The sequence below is a fragment of the Mustela putorius genome, unplaced genomic scaffold, assembly GCF_011764305.1.
Source record: "Mustela putorius furo isolate JIRA1106 unplaced genomic scaffold, ASM1176430v1.1 tig00003854_pilon_pilon_pilon, whole genome shotgun sequence".
NCBI classification, from domain to species: Eukaryota; Metazoa; Chordata; class Mammalia; order Carnivora; family Mustelidae; genus Mustela; species Mustela putorius.
In genome coordinates, this window is record NW_025422006.1 from 2,248,301 (window position 1) to 2,269,582 (window position 21,282).

A 21,282-nucleotide genomic window follows, 5' to 3' on the forward strand; every position below is an offset into this window, starting at 1 on the left:
GAGCAAAGACAGCAGAGAAGAAAGAGCCTGGACATTTTGGTAAGACCTCCCTATCAGTGTCCCAGGGGAGATGCCCAGAAGGCAGTTGGAAATAGTATCTACCACTAAAAGAGTTCTAGGATGGAGATTTAGAATTCAGAAGTCATCAGCAAGGGGTGGTAGTTGGAGACTACAAGGTGATGATATCACCAGGAACTAGAAGATCAAGAGGAGAAGGCTAAGCAGGAAACTCTGGGGGAAAGTAAACAGAGGATTTGAAGGACCTTCTCTGGAAGCATCTCCAATGCTCATTTGTTCCTAGGAGTTGCCTTTTTCCTTTGTATCCCATTTACAGAAGGGGAGCAGGTCTCAGCTTTTCAGAACTTTCTCAGCTTCTTATTCTGCCTTTGTCTAGAGCAGACACTATTTTCCTTATAAAGCCATGGGCTTGGGGGTGCCTGGGTGGCTCAGCTGGTTAAGCAGCTGCCTTTGGCTCAGGTCATGATCTCATGGTCCTTGTGTAGTCCTGTCTGGTCCCTGCTCAGTGGGAGGTCTACTTCTCCCGTTCCCTCTGCCCTCACCACTACTTGTGCTCAAGTGTGTGCGTGCATCTTCTCTAATAAATAAAATCTTACAAAAAAAAAAAAAGTCAAGGGCTTGACTTATTCTCTCCAAGGGCACTTGGCCTGGAGCCCCAAACCCATGTCTGTGCTACAGGATAGGGGAAGCCACATCTCAAGAAGTGTTTAGACAGTCAAGTCTGCAGACCAGGGTCATTATTTGGGAAGTGGTGGTGCCTCCCAGTTCTCTGGGTAATTAGATATGGCATTGAGAAGGAGGTCTTATAAGAACCTTGGGAGGCTCACATTCAGAAAGTGGTGGTCACTGAAATCACTAAGGGAAGGGAGACATGAAATCCAATGTGAGAACCTGGAGGCAGTGTGTTGTTAAGGTTCTTTCAAAGAGATTTAAACAGAATAATTCAGACCAATTTGAACCCCAGGTCAATGTAGAGCTCTTTGTGCAGTCTTTCTAAAATTCTGGCATTAATTAATATGGAAAACTAACAGCTTTTCAGATGGTAATCACATACCCAGTCCATTCACCGCCATTTTCTATACTGACTTGATTATTCCAAGTATACTTAGAGTAGACTGCAAATTTGGACTTTGGGACAGGCAGGTATAGGTCAGAATCCCAGATCTGCTGTTTAATAAGTGAGGCCACAGGGAAAATCACTCAGACTTTGATTATCAGTTTCCTCAACTGTAAACTGAGATAATACCTTCCTTGGCAGTTAATGCTGACCAGATCATTTAACTTCTGTTCCATTCTGACTCCTTTGGAGAGTGCCTGCCAATGCAACAGAGGCTAAAAAGCCAAAGATTTGAATTTGAATTTCTCAGACTCCTTTGCAGCTGAGCTTCACATCTGACCTGAAGCTGCCAAGTAGGCATGTCCTTTGGTGGATGTGGGTGGTGTAAATTTCTGAGAAGACACTGGATCTTCTTGTTACCCCTGTAGCAGAAGTGACTAGTATTCTGGGAATGTGGAGGTGGAGTTTCAGCATTTGGTCCATAGTATCTACGACAGGAGATGGCAGCTGTGGGTTTACCCCAGGTGAGCCCCACGTTCCGGCAGAGCATTTCTCCTGTTGTTCCTAATAGTACAGGAGGCAAATTGACTCTCATGGCTCCCCCAGAAATTCTTAAGCTGCTACATACCCTGCAATAATTGTCATTTTGTTTAATCTACTAGTTGGAATGGATTCTGTTTTCTTCAACTCATAGACAGACCTCACAGGGTTTGATGGGAAAGTTGATGTAACTAACTACTACAGCACCAAACACCTTGCTAGTGGGCCACATTGTTATTAGTAGTGTATCAGCTGCCACAGTGAAGTAGAAATAAGCATACTACAATTTCTTTTTCTTTTAAAATATTTTATTTATTTGTTTGAGAGAGAGAGAGAGTACAAGAAGGGGTGGGGGTCAGATGGAGGAGACTCCCTGCTGAGTGGGAAGCCCCATGTGGGACTTGACCCCGGATCATGACCTGAGAGGAAGGTAGTCATTTAACCGACTGAGGCATCCTGCATCCTGCAGTTTCTTAAGGATTTTCTGATTTGATCTTTTGAAGCATGTTTTGGTTCTAAGATTCTTAGTTCTAAGTATTATAAAATAGAGGTTTTAGTTTTGTGCACAGTTAGGACTGACATAGTGGAACATTAATTATCAAACTATGAAATAGTACTTTTTAAAATGAGGAAAACCAGGATAAAAGAAAATACCCTCACTGTTGTTGTTATTTAAGTTGTGGAATTGTCTTCAATTTCAGTTATTAGTGCTTATAGCAGATGCAGTTAGGAATGGTCTTTAAAGAATTTTAGATAATGGTTGAGAAGGTCAATAGTCTTTTGTTCTTTCCCAGCCTCTGCTCATCTTGTTAGCATCTTCCGATACTGAAAGTCAATACAGGGACACCTGGGTGGCTCAGTGGGTTAAAGCCTCTGCCCTTGGCTTAGGTCATTATCCCAGGGTTCTGGGATCGAGCCGCTCTCTGCTCAGCAAGGAGCCTGCTTCCCTTTCTCTCTCTCTGCCTGCCTCTCTGCCTATTTGTGATCTCTGTCTGTCAAATAAATAAATAACATCTTAAAAAAAGAAAAAGTCAATACATTTGGAATCCATGACTTAACACAGTGGGTTTTTGCCAAACTGGCATTTTTATTTTTTACTTAGGGTGACCTTACTGTTTACACACATCTGGGAGTAAAAATGGATTTAATTATGTTTACTCTTTATAGGAAGATGTGTAACAAGATGCTTTAAGTAAAGCTTTTAAGCTTCTAAATGCTACTATAATTTTGTTTATGTTCAGTTATTTTCATAAGTCATTCATAAAAAATTATTGCTCTTTTTTTTTAAAGCTCAAACTTATTACTCATTTCCCCTTCTGGATCCTCTCCAAACTACTCACTGGATATTGAGCATTTAAAATATCTGTAGAGCAAATTAAGGATAAATCTACTTGTCACAGCTTTCATTATAGTTGCTTTATTTTAACAATCTTAGTTTATTTTATGCTTACCTGAGATTATGATTTTGCATTTAGTTTAGAGGGTATCAATAATGTTTCTGCTAATTTAACAAAGGCAAATAAGAAATATTTTCATTTATGATAAAAATAAATCTCTTTTGTGGCAGGACACAGAGAATACTTTTTGACATTGCCCAATTAAGCAAATAAAAACACAACTTTTCTGTTACTTGGAAATGCATAAGTTAAAAGAGAAAGGGCTCCCCTCTTACTCTGTTGGTGGTAAGGCAAACTGGTGTAGCTACTCTTGAAAAAAGTATGGAGATTCCTCAAATGGGTTAAAAAAACCAACAATTGTACTACTGGGTATTTATCCAAAGGATACAGACACAGTGAAAAGAAGGGGCACATGCACCCTCATGTTTATATTAGCAATGTCCACAATAACACAAATATGGAAGGAGCTCAAATGTCTATCAACAAATGAATGGATAATGAAGATGTCATATATACATACTATGGGATATTACTTAGCCATCAAAAAGAATGAAATTTTGCCATTTACAACCACATTGATAGAACTAGAGGGTGTTATGCTAAGTGAAATAAGTCACTCAGAGAAAGACATATACCATATGATTTCACTCATACGTGGAATTTAGGAAACAAAACAGATGAACGTAAGGGAAAGGAAGGAAAAATAAAACAAGATGAACTCAGAGGAGGCAGACCATAAGAGACTCTTAACTAAGAGACAAACTGAGGGTTGCTGGAGGGGAGGTGGGTAGAGGGATGGGGTAACTGGGTGATGGGCATTAAGAAGGGCACTTGATGTAATGGGAACTGGGTGTTGTATGCAACTGAGACAAATCACTAAATTCTACCCCTGAAACTAATAATACACTATATGTTAATTGATTTTCAATAAAGAAATAAATAAATGAACAAAAGAGGAAAAAAAATTAATATAGACTTAGTTATTATTACTGGGCATATGACTACAGAATTATAATTAAACATTCTTATAAACAAGTCTTTAAAAATTACTTTAAAAATAATTAATTAATTAAAATAAAATAGATAAAGAATTTTATATTTATACTTTGGTTAAAGACTGCTAAAAAAACTTACTGTACATGTTCTCTTTTGCTCTTATTTCTCATTAGTGTCAATATTGGGAGAAGGGTAAAAATGAATGTACACTTAATTATGTTATGCCTATTATTGATAAACTAATAACTGTATCAATATAATTATCCCTTTAAGGCTACTAAAAAAGTTTGGTAATAAATTAACTAATTTGGTTTTTATAATATTTTATTTATTTATTAGAGAGAGAGACCACAAGCAGGAGGATAGGCAGAGGGAGAGGGGGAAGCAGACTCCCTGCTGAGCAGAGAGCAGGATGCAACTTGGGGCTCCATCCCAGGACTCTGGAATCATAACCTGAGCTGAAGGCAGACACTTAACTGACTGAGCCACCCAGGCACACCCTGTTAATTAATTTGAATTTTAAATGTATTTAGATCTAGACCTATGATTTTTAAGCATAACTTTATGAAGTATGTGGTAGTTAATAAAGCTCTAATTGATAATTAAAATTATACCTCAGGGGTACCTTTCGTCAGGAAATTTTTGCCAATGGAAAGGGTATGCATAGATATTTTTTAAACTCTAGGCTCAGAGTCTGTTACAGATACATAATCTTGCTGATTTTCACAATTTCTCTATGATACATGGAGATACATGGCTCAATTCTTATCAGTAAAAGAGACCCAGAATATAACATTTGTTCATAACCATTTTTAAACTAAATTTTAGAACAGTTTTAGATTTATAGAAAAAGAGGACAAAGTTCTTGAATACTCTACCTTTTGTATACTCTACAGATAATATCTTACATTACTATGGCACAGTTGTCACAACTAAGAAATTAACATTGATATACCACTTTTAAATAAACTTCATATTCAAATTTCATGAGTTTTTTCCTTGATGTCCTTTTTCTGTCCCAAAATCCCATCCTGGATGCCCCATTAAGGTTAACACTGAGGTTCACTCTGTGCTGTAAAGTTTAAAGGGCTCTGAGAAATGAAAGGTATCCACCATGACAGTACTATACAGATGAGTTCCACCGCCTTAAAAAGCCTTCTGTCCCCAATCTTTTGAGAGTTCCAAGAGGTTCAGTTTTCAAACTGATATTTCAGTGTGATTTTTGGTGGGAAAAACCTAGGTTTTGAGTTTTCAGGCAGTGGTTCTCAATCTTAGCTGTACACTGGAATTACCTGGCAATCTTTAAAAAATACTAATGACTGGTCCTAATTCCAGATCCCAGTTTCATTGGTCCCTTCTGGTTTCATTGGTCTGATATGTGGGCCTGGGCACTGAGATTTTTAAAAGCTCCCTAGATGCTCACAAATGTACAGGTAAGATTCAGAACCACTGATCCTACATTCATCTGTGTCATGACTAGATTCAGCTATCGTTTGATAACAGCACAAATGATTAATTCATGCATTCTACATCACTTTGGAGGGATACTATGAACTATCATCTAAGTTTTTTAAATAAGTAATATAGCAAGGATAAATCTCACATTCTAAATAATCATGTATGCAAAAACACTATTTACTCACTAACTGAACCCAAAATAAACTTCAATTTCTACTACTGAGGGCAAATTTAATTTTGACAAGTTAAAGTGACTCAATTACTTCATCTTAACACACTTCTTTGTGAATTCAGCTTGGCTCCCTCCCCTTCTCTGTGCATTTTTTCCTGGACCAATCTAGTTTTGAGTCCAAGTGATCTCAAGTGGCATGGTCATAGGGAAGGCACATCTGGTTGGAGGAGGCTTCTGTAGTTATTTTCTGTTTGATCAACCTGTGTAGTGCCAGGTGGTCTGTTGTGGGCGTTCCACCATGTTTCAGGTTGGTTTGGCCATCTCTCTGCCCTCCAGGGTGCTGCTAATCCTCTGACATCCAGCCACTTTTCCTGCCCAGTGCTTGGTTTATGGCCTCTACTGAAGTGTCTTTTATGGGGTCCCCAGGCTCTAGGTTTCGGTGACTACCTGCTAAGCCACCTGCTTTCAATTCTCAGCCACCTTCTGTTCCCCTCTTCAGGCTGATATGGGAACCTTGCAGATATTCTCCACACCCCTTGGCGGCTGAGGGAGCCGGAGTGGCCTCTCTCAGGTCTGATCTAAGCTTAGATCTGCACTGAAACCATTTCAGCTCTACTTTAGTTGCCCCTTCCCCAAATTCTTGATAGAAGATAGGTCCACAAGTGCTTTCTCTCCAGGGATCCCCAAATCCCAAATTCATCACAACTCTCCAAAATTTCAACTCCTAAGAGAAGCCAAGGAACCAAGCCCCATCTTTCTAAAGTCTCCTTTTTCCTCTTCCAGTTTCTTCTCACAGTAGAAAGATGGGAAAAAGAGAAAACTGAGTCATGTTACTACTCATTCCTCCCCACCCTATGGTTTACATCACGAATTCTATGCTTGCTCTCCTCTAGATTCTGCTAATGATACACAGTGCCAAGATTTTAGACTTTAAAAAACAATTTTCTTTCTCAAGAGTCTTTCTCAAAATAATAGACTATTGCTTCTCTTGTGTGTTTTTTAAAAATCTATCCAGAAATCCAGTCTCCTGTGTTCTGGGCTATACCTACTTTCTGCTCAAATGCAGGGAAAGACACTCACTAAAGTAACAAAAGACTTGAGGTATCAAGAGAATAGTGGCAAAGAAAAATCTCCACTGATGTCTCAGAATAATACCCTCTCCCCTCATATCATAATATGATAAGGACCTGCTACTCCAAATGAATGTCAATTTGCAGTTGGATAAAATGATTTCAGTACAAGTTGTAATTAAGATCAGAAAGATGTACCTTCATTTAAAGGCACATAGATCTTTTCTCACATGTGACAGAATAGGCTGAACATATATTTTAGAGTTGAATTAAAGCTCCAGGCCACATGCATTCGAGACCTTGGGACACAGAAGAAGAATATCACATCCATTCTACATACATTCCAAGATTTCACTGCCAAGATGATGGAGATAGCTATCCAGAGGAACTTTAGTTAAAGTCTACTGAGATTAAAAAAAAAAAAAAAAAAAGACAAAGCAAAGCAATTGAAGAAGGAAAATCCCCTGGAAAAGCAGATTATTAACTCTGTGCTCAGAATGAAAAAATGAGTAACCAGACTGTCATTTGTTTCATCCTCAGCTGGAAAGGCAGCTAATGATGCAGAATGAAATGAGAGAAAGACAAATGGCCTTGCAGATTGCTTGGTCTCGGGAATTCCTTAAATATTTTGGAACTTTTTTTGGCATTGCAGCCATCTCTTTAACAGCTGGGTATGTTTGCTATTTACTTTAAATTTTTCTTAATTTGCTTTTTTGTTTTTGACATTAGCTTATTACTATCAAGTTGGCCAAGATAGGACTTTGGTGTATATGGAAACACAATAACCCCTTATGGGTTAGTACTTGGAAGTGACGGTAGAACCAGGGTAGAAATAGTTCATTCTACCTCTAGTTTCTCAGATTTCTCCCATCTTTGTCTCCATTATATAAGTTGACACCAAGACAGAAGAAGGCCTCTGCAAATTGATCTCCATAATCCCTAAAGGACAGATACCAATACTTAACCATTTTTTAAATGAGTAGTCTGAGTATCAACATCAAATAAAAGTGGGAAAAGTCATAGATTCTGCCCTTGAGAACTGCAGTATCTGGTGAGGCCTTATGAGTAAGAAAATCCTATTTCCATACATGATTCAAATGAACTAAGTAACTTCTAAAATGGTGGGCATTATTCCAAAAAGAAGGTAATTTTTTTTCATTGTGTTTACAGATATGTATTTATAGGTCATTGATATTTTTTCTTTTTGTTTTTGAACCAGAGCAATAAGAAGGAAGAAGCCAGCCTTCCTCTTCCCTATTATTCCATTAAGCTTTGTGTTCACCTACCAGTATGACTTAGGATATGGAACCCTTCTACAAAGAATGAAAGGTCAGTCTTTGATAAACTAGAGTATATTCCTGATTTTTTTCTGGTTCAAGGATCGTCTTCTTATGACCCCTTGATTTATGATCCTGACAAGACCCCACTCCCAGAGCTACCAGTGACCAACATTTCTGTTCCCTCTCATGCAATATGCTGGAGTCAGCTCATACCAGCTCACAAGAACTGACTTATCAAATTTTCAGGAATTTGTAAGCTGGTTATTAAATATAGTCATTGTTAAACATTATATTAGATAAAGTTATAATTAAACAAATTACAAAAAAATATTAAATTGTGTTTTTAACAATGGCAATAAATACTCAGAACTTAATCAGTTTTTCATTATTTTACTATTATTATCTGCACTCTGGTTATGTATACCTGTCTTAGTATATCTATTGTATCTGTATGGTAGAAATAAAGATACAATATACACACACAGTAAGAGAACACATATAACTCCAACTTCAGTGGCATCCCATTGGTAGCCTGAAGTTGGTCATGGTGGGAGTATTTACACCATGGAATCTGCAAACACCAAATCAAGGCCTGACATCATTTTGTTGACTGTCTCGGCCAGGGTTCGGCAAACTGTGGCCTGCAGGGTGGTCACATGTTTTTGAAAGTAAAGTTTTATTAAAACACAGACATGCCCATTCATTTGTGAATTCTCTATGGATGTGTTTCCATTACCATGACAGAGCTGAGTGACTACAACAGAGATATAAGGCCCCACAGACCTAAAATATTTACTATCTGGCCCATTTTAAGAAAGCTTGCCAACCAATAGTCTAGATTTAAGGAAGTGATGAAGCAAATGTTAATAATGCAGATTATGCTTAAATGTTTGTTGTGTCAGTAGCCATTACATTGTGAATAGTATAAACAACTGAGGAAATATTCTCCTGACATTTAAAAACTATTATCTGATTCATCCAAGTTGTTTACATCATTCCCAAAGAAAAAATTTCCAACATTTGTCATTGTTTCCATTTCTCTCCTATTTGTTAGGGTAAATGAAAATAACAACCATCATTCGTGTTGGAATTATACTCTCTCATCATTTGCAACTATAGATTAGTTATGAATATAAGAGTTCAACAAAAGTCAATAAAAACATTCTATGAGAATCCATCCATTTGCTATGTGAAATTTATAATAAAATATATTGAACATTTTATTATTTTTTATAAATTATGTGCTACATTTGTTTTATAAAGTAAAATTTATAATAAACTTATGTTCACAATAAACTTATATACATTTTTTTCCTGCATTTGATCTTAGCCAAAGGCCGAGAAGCAATTACATATTTTTCCCTGGAGAGCTGGTTGTTAAATGATCACTGCACCATGCTGCTCTCCCAGAACTCCCCCTTTTATTGCCCTAGAAAATAGCAGCTCTGCCCCAGAAGCCAGCCCTGTACCAGAAAGACGCTCTCGTGAGGGCCCCTGTGTCTCTTCTTCTTGAGCCTTCAACCCAAAGCATATTGGAAACTGTGCTTTCCCAAGCCTTCATTTTTGGCATCCTTTCCTCTCCTGGACTATCTGTGTACACCACTGTCGCTAAAGCTCTGTGGGGACTGATGTGGTACAGGAAAGGAGGAAGTGCAGACTTCTCTGCAGGTATTGCAGTAGGGAGTAGAACATCTTTTTCCCAGGCCTAGGGAGATACAAGGATTATATGTTCTTAAAAATTCCCACTGAAGTTGGAAATACATTTTCCACACAGAAACTCTGCTAAAAGGTCTGTTGGGGTCAAGCACTACTATTATCACCGTTCACCTATACTGTGGACTAAACATTTTTGCTGGTGGCCTAGCAAGTGATTTATTGCATTATCACTATGGTAAAATGTATTCTGAGTTCTAAAACACTTATCTACAGATTAAATTTTGGAGTACAGTCCCATTTTAAGCTGGAAACTTACTATACAACTGATTTACCAATGTTAAAACCCATTTCAATAACCTGTTCAGTTTCATATTACTCATCTGCTTAAGAATTCATTAGTCTGATTTCAACTCTGCTCATTGCTTATATGGACATTAGAATTCTAGTGTCCTCATAAAAATTAATATGCAGTATTAAATATCAAGTCTATTACACAGCATTCACTTAAACATACTACTAATAGAGAACAAGTTTATTTTCTAGTAATATTATGACTGTATATTTGGGAAGTAATTTTATTACAGGTGCACCAGAGTCCACAGAACATACAATTTTAAACTTTAAAGACAGGTAGGAATTTCCTATTTTAAAAAAATACAACTTTATAGTCTACCAGGAAACTTGGAGTATTTAAAGTTTAGGTTATAACATTTAGCCCTGTTAACTAGTGACAAACCAACCCAAGATATACAGTCCTTGTTTGATGGACTTTATTGTCAGCCTTTCTGCAAACACATGAAAATTTGTCATATGTGAGGCACCATCACATGGGAACATTTATTTAGTCTGTCATTAAATTCCTGTCTAATTACATTTTTTAAAGGATCTTACTTATTTATTTGAGAAAGAGAGTGAGCAAGAGACAGCATGAACGGGCAGAGGGAGAAGAAGAAGCAGGCTCCACTAAGGAGCAAGCCCAATGTGGGGCTGGATCCCAGGACCCCCTGGGATCATGACCTGAGCCAAAGGCAGATGCTTAACCAACTGAGACACCCAGGTGCCCTGTGTCTAATTACATATAATTTATAATTATTTTTGCTTTCTATTCAAAACTGAGGCAAAAAAAAAAAAAAAAAGATGATTGCAGATGGTTGAAATGTTATAATTTGAAAATTGCAGCCAGCGTATTCAGTCTGGAGTATAAATTAATGGTGTGCTTAAAGAGAAGTACTTAAAAAGAAACATTTGCCTTCATTCCCAAAGAAAGTTTATAGAATGTCAACAATGTATACAATGTTTTTTAAAATTTTTCTAATTAGTATTCAACTGGGCCTAAGAAATTACTAGCTGTCACTTTAAAGAGGAATTGTTTATAAAAATTCTTACGCTGTGTGTATATAGGTATAAGGACTAAAGAACATTTAATATTATTTTGGGTATTTACAATTGGTTTCAGGTAAAAGATTAGTATTCCTGAAAAATAATAAAAAGCTTTATTAAGCTTTATTTTCTCTCATGTCACTTACATATTAAGGGGCAGTATAGCAAACACTGTATTTTTCTTCTCCATCCTACACCCCTCCAAACACAACTAATGCTTATCATCCTGACGTTCCTTCAAGGAAAAAGATATTACTTGGTATTCTTTTATATATTTTAAAATGCTGTCTTCTGTCAAGTAAAACCTATGGCATCTGATCTCTCAAAGACTTATTTATTTATTTACTTAAAAGAGAGGAAAAAGAACATAAGCAGGGAGGAGGGGCAGAGGGAGAGGGAGAAGCAGACCCTCTGCTTAACAGGGAGCCCTTTGTGGGGCTTGATCCCAGGATGACCTGAGCAAAAGGCAGAGGCTTAACCGACTGAGCCATCCAGGTGCCTCTGACTGATCTCTCGCTCTGTCTTCAGAATTCCTTTTTCCTCCCAAAGGAAAAATGACCTTCCCCTGGGAGGTGGCTTCCTCTGAGGCCAACAGGTGAAATATTTAAGTGTGAGATTTAGAGGCATGCCTCCACATAGTGTTCCCACTTGCCACTGGAATATGGCATTTTGGCTTTTTCACGAAATACTAAAGATCTTTTAGTCACCTTGCATATTTCTGTACTTTATTTAAGGTGAAGCTGAGAACATACTGGAAACAGAAAAGAGTAAGTTGCAGCTGCCAAGAGGCACGATCACTTTCGAAAACCTTGAAAAAGCCAGAAAGGAACAGAGTAAATTCTCCACAGAAAAATGAAATCATGTTTACCCATCAAATCTCAAAACACATAATTGTTGACTTGAATCATGGTTTTTACATGCTTGAGATTTTGATATGATTATTTTATTTTAAAATATAAAAATGCAAGATGGGTTTTGTTAAACTATTTTAAAAAAATTTATAGCATCAACACAAAATCATGGAGGTACTCTAAATAACTTTCATATTTCCTATGTATGTGTGTATTACAAATATCTAACTGTATAATTAATAAATTATATTGTTTTGAATTTCTGGAAGCAAATGTCCTGCTGTTCTCATTTCTCTCTCACACACATTTTTCCCATCACATGTATCTCCCACAGATACTTATTTTATTTGGATATTTCAATTGAGTCCTCCCTCCACATGATAGAAAATAACTAATATTAATGACTAACATGTATTTGTACTTATTAAGGCCACTTTATGAGTGTCTTGCATATATTATTGTAATCATCCTAACAGTCCCATGAGGCAGGCATCATTTCATGGATGTGAAAACTAAGGCACACAGAGCTTAAATTACTTGCTCAAGGTCATATAGGGACAGAACTGAAACATGAACCTAAATGGTTTGGCTCCAATGAATATGATCTAAAAGGCCTTGAAAAGGTTAGGTGTTTATCACATTCTGGACATACAAAGACAGCTGTGAAAAACAAAAGGTAAAACATTGAAATGACTCAGGACAGAGCTGCTGAAGAGGTGGGAATGGGGCGAGGTTGTTTAGGATGCCTACCTTTTTATTTTCACTCACCAGAAAACCTTTGCTCATAACTGTATTTATACCCCTTCTTCCAGTTGCAAACCCTACATATAACACAATAATTCCAAAGATATTTCCTGATACCGACCCTGTGTCAAGCACTATTATAGACACTAGGCTAAATGAGTGAATGAGAAGACAAGGTTACTGCATCCCAGGCATATGTTCTAGTAATGGGGTGGGAGAACTGAAGATGGGAACAAATGAACATGGAAGATAAACAAGACCATTTTTGATGGTTATGAATGCTTCAGTAGAAATGAAATAGGATGAGTGTAAGGGCCTATTCAGCTAGAGCGGCCCCACCCTGGTTGAACTGCCATTTTGCTGTAAAACTTAGATTGGCACCCCCCCCCCCGCCCCCCAGGGGAACTTACTTAAAAGCAAGTCCAACCGGTCCCAGGTAACAAAGTCCAAATACAAGGGTGGGTCAGACCAGGTGGAGGTATTCAATCAAGGGGGCGCATACTGTCTCCTAGCTACCAAGGAGTATGGGCCCCGCCCTTTGGGCCCCTTTTGGGCGCCAATTCTGAAGGAGGTGATAGGCTGGTTCAAATGTCTACTAGGGTAAATTGTAATTCAATTGGTCGCCTACCATCACTGTGGAGTTTCCTGTGTGTGTTACAATCTCATTGGCCACCTGTGCATGGCCAGGCCCAACCACATGGCCTTTGCTCTATAAAAGTTAGTCTGGAAAGCAGGGAGGGGTCCTCCTCTCTGTAGGGAAGGCCCTAACCGGTCTGTTTGACGGTAGGTCTGATTCTTGATGCTTGGTGCGAAATAAAGCTTTGCTTGACTTTCGCTTTATATCAGTCTCGGTCCTTTAATCACGGACCCATTATTAAGGTACCCAATTTTGGGGGGACCCAACAAGAGAATGATTGGGAGGATGGGGGGGGGCATAGATCTGGGACGATAGGGACTGCCTTTCTGAAGAGGTAACATTTAAGCTGAGAGCTGAAGGATGAATTAGCCAGTCCTGTGAAGAACAGGTTTGGGGACAGGGAAGGGACCTCTCCACAACAGGAAGAGCCACAGCCTCAGACTTGGCACAGCAAAACAATAGAAAGGCCAAGAGGAACAATAAGAGACAAAACCTGAAGGGCAAAACAGGCATGAATATAATAGCAATTACCCTCCATCAGCTGACGACATATCAACAGATGGTTTTGATACCATCATACTCATTGAGGTCTTAAAGGATGCACTGAAGTACTCCAAGGAGATAAGGAGGCAGGCTGTGCAAAAGCAGCTTGATTAAAGTGATTAAAAGCAATACAGGCTGTCAAGTCCAGGGATTTGCTACTGGTTTGATTTGCCTGGGGCAAAGGGTTCCTTGGGTAAGGGAGTTAAGAAATGAGCCCGGAGGCAAAGTTTATCTCCAGACTAGCTCTGGGTTTAAGGAATTTGCACTCTATCCTGAGGTGGGGGAAGGGTGTGTGTGAAAGACTCTGCAGTGGGGTTTTTTCCGGAATTAGTCTATTACAGGAGGAAGGAAGATCCCAGAGCCTGAAAGAATAACAAAATTAGGAAAGTCTTTTGAGGTTCTGGAGGGAGAAGAAGGTGATTTCCCTTCATTGAATCATTAGCATGGATTTTCTGGAGGATATGAGAAAGAAGTGATTGGGCGTCACACTGGTGGTCTAAGGGATGCTTAAGATCCAGCACTGGTTTGTAGACCATGCCAGATGGAATTGTATTTCCTTTTAAATTTAGTCATGCTACCCCAACATTCCTAATTTGGTCTAGCCAGAGATCACCAAGAATGGGTTTGAGTGCCCTGCAAGGGTCAACTGGCTAAAGACCTTACTCAAGATTTGTGTTGATATGCAACATAGAGGCTCTGAGCTCTCTCTGGACCACCAGGCCATTCATTTGCATTAGCTTCTCACTCTGGCATTGACCCTGAGCCCATTTATAACTGTTACTCAACACAGCCTTTACTAAATACACACATTCATATTTTTGTTTGCTCCCAATTGTGAGGCAAAAACCAAAGCAATGCTGTTAAATAATGGCTTTGCAATTCAACTATATTAAAATATATCCCAACTGTCCTTGGCATTATTGATTATTATCCAAAGCTCTCCCCTTATTTATTATTAAATATAATAATTATATTATTATTATCATATATAATTACATATGACTATATTACTAAATATAACAATATTTATAACTGAAAGAACAAACATTTTTGTTCTGACACTGTTGAGCTGTTTCTTAGCCATTTATGTTAATACTTCCATCAGTTACTATTATTACTAAGTTCTGATCACTAACCAGGCATCTGACATTTCTAAATACTGAACATGATATAGTCTTTCTTCAACTAGCTTATAATTACAGATTTTTGTGATACTACAAGAAGAATGAGGAAATTATTATAAGTAAGTTAGGAGAAAAATAAGAAACTAAAGTCTGATTATATGCAAAAACTTAGAGATTAGAATAATGGCAGCCTCACCTGATGTTTTTTTAGTGATTAGGAATAAAGTTGATGTGGGGGGGCGATCTCACCCCTACTCCATGTGGACTGTCCATCTTCCCCCAAGACACTGCTGACCCAACCAAAGTAAATCAGGGACTCCCTCTGCTTCACATGGGGTTAAGTCGTGGTATAAAGGAAATAAATGTGGGCCCAGAAGTTCTCTGCAGCAGAATGACCCTTCTTGGAAATCACTTTGTAATAATAAAATATGATAGTAAAAATACAGTTTATAAGATCATAGTTCTTAATCATTTTGAAAGTTTTAAATTCATATTTAAATGAGAGAACTGGGGACTAAAATTACAAGCACTAAAATTACAAATAAAGCTTATATGGTATTCCACGCAGTTCAGTTTGTGTTTGGGGGTAACACTAAAGGGCTTTTTATGGTCCAGCTGCACTTTGTAAAGATTATAGAAGTGCTCCAAATCTACTCATAGCAGTTTTAATGACAAATACTGGAATTATTGTCAAGATGTTAAAATGAGAAAACCCTTAAAATGGTCCAGTATAAGCACCCATTTTACATTTTCTTAAGAAAATGGAGGTCTTTACTGATTTACCTAAAGTCCCACATCTGGTGACAGTAGTTTGTACTAAAACATTGGTGTTTTGAATCCCTGGCAGAAATCCTTCCAATGCAGCCTGCTGCATGACTCTGAAAGGACAGTGACAATGAAAGTTAAAATTAAAAATATGTTTAAACTCTCATATACTCAGGCTCAGAGTCTTAGAAGAGGGGATTAGAAGGACCGGGGTTAGAAAAGGATGGGGAGGGAGCAGACTCAAATTCCAAAACGTTATCTACAACCAATGTAATCTGAATATGAGCAATCTGAAATTCATAATGTATTTTATAGACTTCAACAATATTAATATATGCAGGTTCAAATGTGATATTCTAGAGACACCAGCCAGAACCTAGATAGGTTTTCTGCTCCACTATTCTGAGAAAGGAACAAACTCTTCCTAGGAAATATTATTAAACAAAGCCTGTTACTCAGGGGTTACACTATCTCTTGGCCTTGGAGTGTGTCTGTTCTGCAAGAACACTGGAAGTGTTCCTTAGGTTTGGCCTTGTGGATGCCTACAGGAAATTTCAGGAAAACCCTGCATTTACCAACTATCTAATTTGCAGAAAGTAGTTTCTAGTACTCCAGGATGACTACGTAGTATCTCTTCTGATTTTTCTACTAGTAACTATGGGTCACTCTTAGAGCTTATGAAGACTTGAGGAGTGCTTGAGTTGCAGGTGTACCAGGAAGTCCAGACTGGCTAGAGGCAGGGGAGGCAGAGAAAGAAAGGCCTAGAAGATAAGGAAAATAAAAAGAGGGCCAAGAAGAGTAGTTTTCATGAAGGGATGGAGATAACTGGAATGTCCCTTATAGTAAATAGTCCAAAAATAGCTGCCAAGGGAGCCACTGGTTTGGGGAGCTGAGCCCCCCAGGGACCAAAGTCACCTGTGGGATTCTCTAGCCAGTTATTTTGCTGTGCTTATTCATTTGGTTACTTGGATGACAGTAAGAAGTGTGTCTGGGTAGAACAAATTCATCATAACCACCAATAAAAGCAACTGGAAACATATATCCCAGTGATAAAGACTCAATGATATTGCTAAGTCTCTGGTTTAGAAGACATTTCTGGTTCACAATTTCTCAGTCCACAAGTGTTATAGTTGAATGATGGATTGCTAACCTCAGCTTATTTATTTTTTCTTAGAGGACTTCATCTGTGGCCAGCAGCACTCTGTGGTGCTCTGCCTGGACCTGAGGGACAGGCAGACACTGACCCTGAGTTGGCTTTGGCATTTCATTTGGTGTTAGAGGAATAGAGTTCAGGATGTGTCCACATGAAGTCATGTCCTAGGGAGAACTGGCAATCTGGGATTCTGGGTTGGTGAAGGTTTCAAAAAGCTACAAGGAAACAGCTGCTGAATACATGTGCAAGTCAATGGATCAAAGATACTAGTAGACATTGAAATATAATACAGGACGTCTGTTAAAAGCTGTCAGGATGTTAGGGTAACATGACTAGGCTTTGAGGAATATAGGTGACTATTTTCCCTTCTCTTCCTACCATCTCCTCACCATTAATTTACTGCTGATGGAGATCTGACTTGAGTAGAAGGTAGCACCATTTCAATGCACCCAGGAGATTGAGAAAAAGAGAGAGAAGGAGAATGCTAGAAACCCAAGATGGATTGAACTACTTGACCATTTTACATCTTCTTAAATTATTTCAGAGAAAAATTGGCCTCAAGAATGCTTTATTTTCATCTTCAAGGAATTAAACATTTTGAAAGGATTCCAACTAATGCTCTTTCAAGAACCAGAAACAATAAAAAGACACCTGGGGTTTGAATACAGTTTGTGCCTATGGATGTCTACTTTTTTAAATTCAATAACCATGGACTATGGACAGAGTACAGCACTGACCTTCCAGACAATTTTCTTTTTTGAACTGGAAGCTGAGGACAAGCCTTACATCTCTGAAAAAGCCTGAAAGTCTAAGTAGGCTGGCAAAGGAAGTTCTGTTCAACTTTGATAAGTTCTCTTTAGCAATTCAAGCAGAAACGTCAATTTCCTACTAGGAGTGTTTTAGGGGAAAAAAAATTCAAATAGATTCATGGGTCATGGCTTAGGTAGTCCATTCTCCCTACCATTTCTTTTTCCTCAGAGATATTCCCTTTTATCTTTTTTAGCTGTCTCAGTATAAGATCTCCCTGAAGCAAATTTTGCAACAGTGACTTGAGCAAGTCATTTACGTGGCAGGTAATCCCAGAAACCCTGGTGGGGCATTGGTAAAGTAAGACAGGACAGAGAAGAAAACTAAAAAATGAAATCTTACCCAGGAAATTACCTCTGTGAGCAACTTAATCCTGCTGGAGAATTCTGAGAAATGATTTAGAATCCCCTTCACCCCAGAGGTATCCGACCCAAGGAATTAAAAAGCTGGGGTATTTATAACCTACTTTGTAGTTCACTGGTGGAAGGCAGTTCCTGGACCGTTATTTCTCTAGCACTTAGGGTATTTAGGCAAAGTGGGTTCTGGAGGTCTGAGAAAACCTGTAGGCAGGAGATGCAGGTGCTACAAGCTGGGAGTCAGATCAGCTCAAACTGAAATGACGAAATTGCCAAGGGAAAGTAGTTGAAAGCAACTCCCATTTTAGTACAGACAATGTTACTTTAACTACATCTCTAAATAACATTCCAGTTTAGCCAATTCTTAATATTTCCAATTTTTAAAAATATTATTTCCTGATGTAATATGTAAATAATGAAGAATTTGCTTTCAACTCTCCCACCCCACCATCTCCACCACAACTACACATGCTTGCATCCTTCCCATTGCCCCATTCTTCCAATCCTGTTAGGTGATCATTCCAGTTAGATCAATATTCAGTGTTTGCGTTATAATGATTATGAACACTTTTCACAACTGTGCCATGTAGTAAAATGTGATTATTTTTCCTTTCTTGCTTGGATTCCTGCTTTTCTGGAATTAGTAAGTTTTGTTGTTTCATGTCTTTAATGTTCTCTATATTTATCATTTCCTTGACCATGAACTCTTTGTCAGTTTCTAAATCTCCTCCCAAGACATCCATTTACATCAATTAGTCTATCAGTATCTCCTTCATGAAGAAATTTGGAGACATCTGACCTGCTCCCATCTGGACTGTTTTCCCTCTACTCAGCTCCTATCCTGAGTTCTCCCTTCATGTATGGCAGGGGTTCTCTTCTCCCTATTTCTGTGTTGGGTCTTTAGTTTCCTATTCCCTATGCTGCACTATCTCATTTGCTGGAACTCATCCTCTTATAGCTTTCTGAAAAAGAGTAAATGGAGGAAGCCTGTTGAGACCTTACCTATCTAAAAATAACTTAATTCTCTTCTGATGTTTGATTGATAGATTGGCTGGGTACAGAATTCCTGGTTGTTAATAATTTTTCATCAAGATTTCTAAAGCATTATCTCATTTTCTTTTTGCATTTCTCAGTCTATTTGAGTATCAATACCCTGTGCTGGAAAGCCCTTCTACACAGATCCCCTCTTAACGCTGCTTGAGCTCTGACTACACATGCTGAGATGTGTTCCTCAACCTACTTTTTCCACTAGCCTGCCTCACTGTGCAGAAGCCAACTTTAACCAGTTAGGCCCACACATCTCTCACTAGGCTACCTTCCCTCCTTCCTTGCCATCCCCAGTGTGTATGCCCTACTTGCTTTTCCTGGCTTTCAACACATCCCTCTGAGCCATCACTAGACACTTCTTTTGTTCTGCCCTTCCTAATGGCTTTAGTATGGAATTATTCAAAAAGAGAAGCAGAATGAAAGAACGAACTGAATTTTAACATTTGTCATCTAATGTACATACTCAGAATTTTTGAAACAAAATTACTTTTAGATTTTATGCTAATGGTGTTAATTTTATAGACCAGATCCTTTTATTTAGAATTCAGATTAAAGGTTTTCACTCAAGATTATTCAAGTTGTTGGGAGAAAAGTATCCCAGTCTCACTGGGATGTTCACTGCAGTGCCAGTGAGCAGATATCAGGGTTTTAAGGACAAAGCAATCAAGAAACAAAACCCCTAGTAACTAAGGAACCTCCTTCTCAACAGAGTAAGACTGAGTCCTGAGCCATCAACCAGTTTCTTTGTTGTTGTTGTTATTTTTTATTTATCTGAGAGAGAGAGAGAGCACATGAGGGGACCAGAGGAAGGAGAGAAAGAGAAAGAATCCAAGCAGACTCCCCACTGAGTGCAGAGCCTGATGTGGGGCTCAATCCCACAACCCGATCATGACCTGACTGGAATCCAAGAAAAAGAAGCTCAGCTGACTGAGCTACCTACAAGTCCCTATCAATGTGTTTCTTTACGAGATGCAGACACTCTCAAGATGTATGCTGGCTCCTAAAATATTTAAATATCTAGTACTCTGCCAGTTAATCAAGAACCTGAGTCTAAACACCAGCAAAACACCATATATTTTAGAACTCACCAAAATATACTATTAGACTCAATATGCCAGACCATTAGCTTCATGAATTTATTGAATGCATCACATTTCAGCATTTTTAATTATTTGGATAATTCTAATAGTGTACTAGTATATAATTTTAATAGTGTAAATGAAACTATTTTGTTGCCTTAATTCTGGATTTCTTAACCTCAGCACACTTGGAGCCAGATGATTCTTTGCAGTAGGGGGCTGTTGCATGCATTGTCATTGCATGATGTTTACTAGCATTCCTGGGCTCTACCCATTCGATGTTTATAGCAACCCCCACCCCATCTTGGTTGGACAATCAAATATGTCTCCAAATCACCCCTAGTTGAGAACCACCACTTTGAATTTATAGTCCAATAATTTAGACTTTCTTCTGACTTTGTTTAGAATGTATATTTTTTTCTCAAGAGTGATGAATAACCATTACTTTTTAGCTTTCCAGGTATACAAAGTTAACAGACAGTTTTTCAAAGATTGTTAGTGAGGCTAGCAGCCTCACTATTTAAATTTAAATTTAAAAGGTACTTAGCCTATATTACATTTTCACTATTACATGTTGGGTGGGAAAAATAAAATCATGTTTACAAAATTTCTCAGGAAACTGTGGTCAGTATCCAAGGGTTAAGAGCCCAAGCTCTGCAGATTGAGTCTCAGTATGAACCTTCATTCCAAAGGCTCACCAAACCTGAGCATGTGGCTGAATCTCTGTTCCTCTATCACCTCTCTGGCAGTTGGTGGTACTAATATTAGCTAGCTAAGAGGGTTGCTGAAGGGGGGTAAAATGAGATAATTCAGGCAAAGTATTTAGCAGATAAATTTTAGCAGATAAATTTACTCAGTAAATTCCTAATATTACTGTTCTGTGTTTATCGATGTTCTCCCAAGTGTATCCCATGTTTATTGCTATTTTCATTCTACTATAAAACTTCATGAGTTCTATTTTACAAAGGAGAAACAGCTGACTGCAAACCTTTCTCTGTTTATCAGTTGACTGTATACCCTTTTTGTCAGAAAATCACTATTCATTTTCTATGGACACAATGAACACATTTGAGAAATAAAACTAGGGAAAGTGATGTGATCAGGGGCCATATTTGCTTAGTCCATTTAGATGATACTTCAAGAAAGAAAAGG

The 21,282-nt window shown here is 38.2% G+C and overlaps 1 protein-coding gene across 7 annotated transcripts in view; it reads left to right on the top strand.

Annotated features, from left to right (window-relative positions):
- The window catches only part of PLGRKT (plasminogen receptor with a C-terminal lysine), a 74,637-nt gene that overhangs the window by 37,735 nt on the left and 15,620 nt on the right, over nucleotides 1-21,282 (top strand). For 6 of the 7 annotated variants that reach the window (XM_045065018.1, XM_045065017.1, XM_045065019.1 and 3 more), the window contains 2 exons: nucleotides 7,249-7,379; nucleotides 7,928-8,037. In XM_045065018.1, the coding sequence (XP_044920953.1) occupies nucleotides 7,264-7,379; nucleotides 7,928-8,037 (226 nt within the window). In that variant the 5' untranslated portion in view covers nucleotides 7,249-7,263. Of the gene's footprint in view, nucleotides 1-7,248; nucleotides 7,380-7,927; nucleotides 8,038-11,758; nucleotides 12,141-21,282 lie in introns of those variants that run through there. The other variant, XM_004766172.3, reaches the window with a different exon arrangement.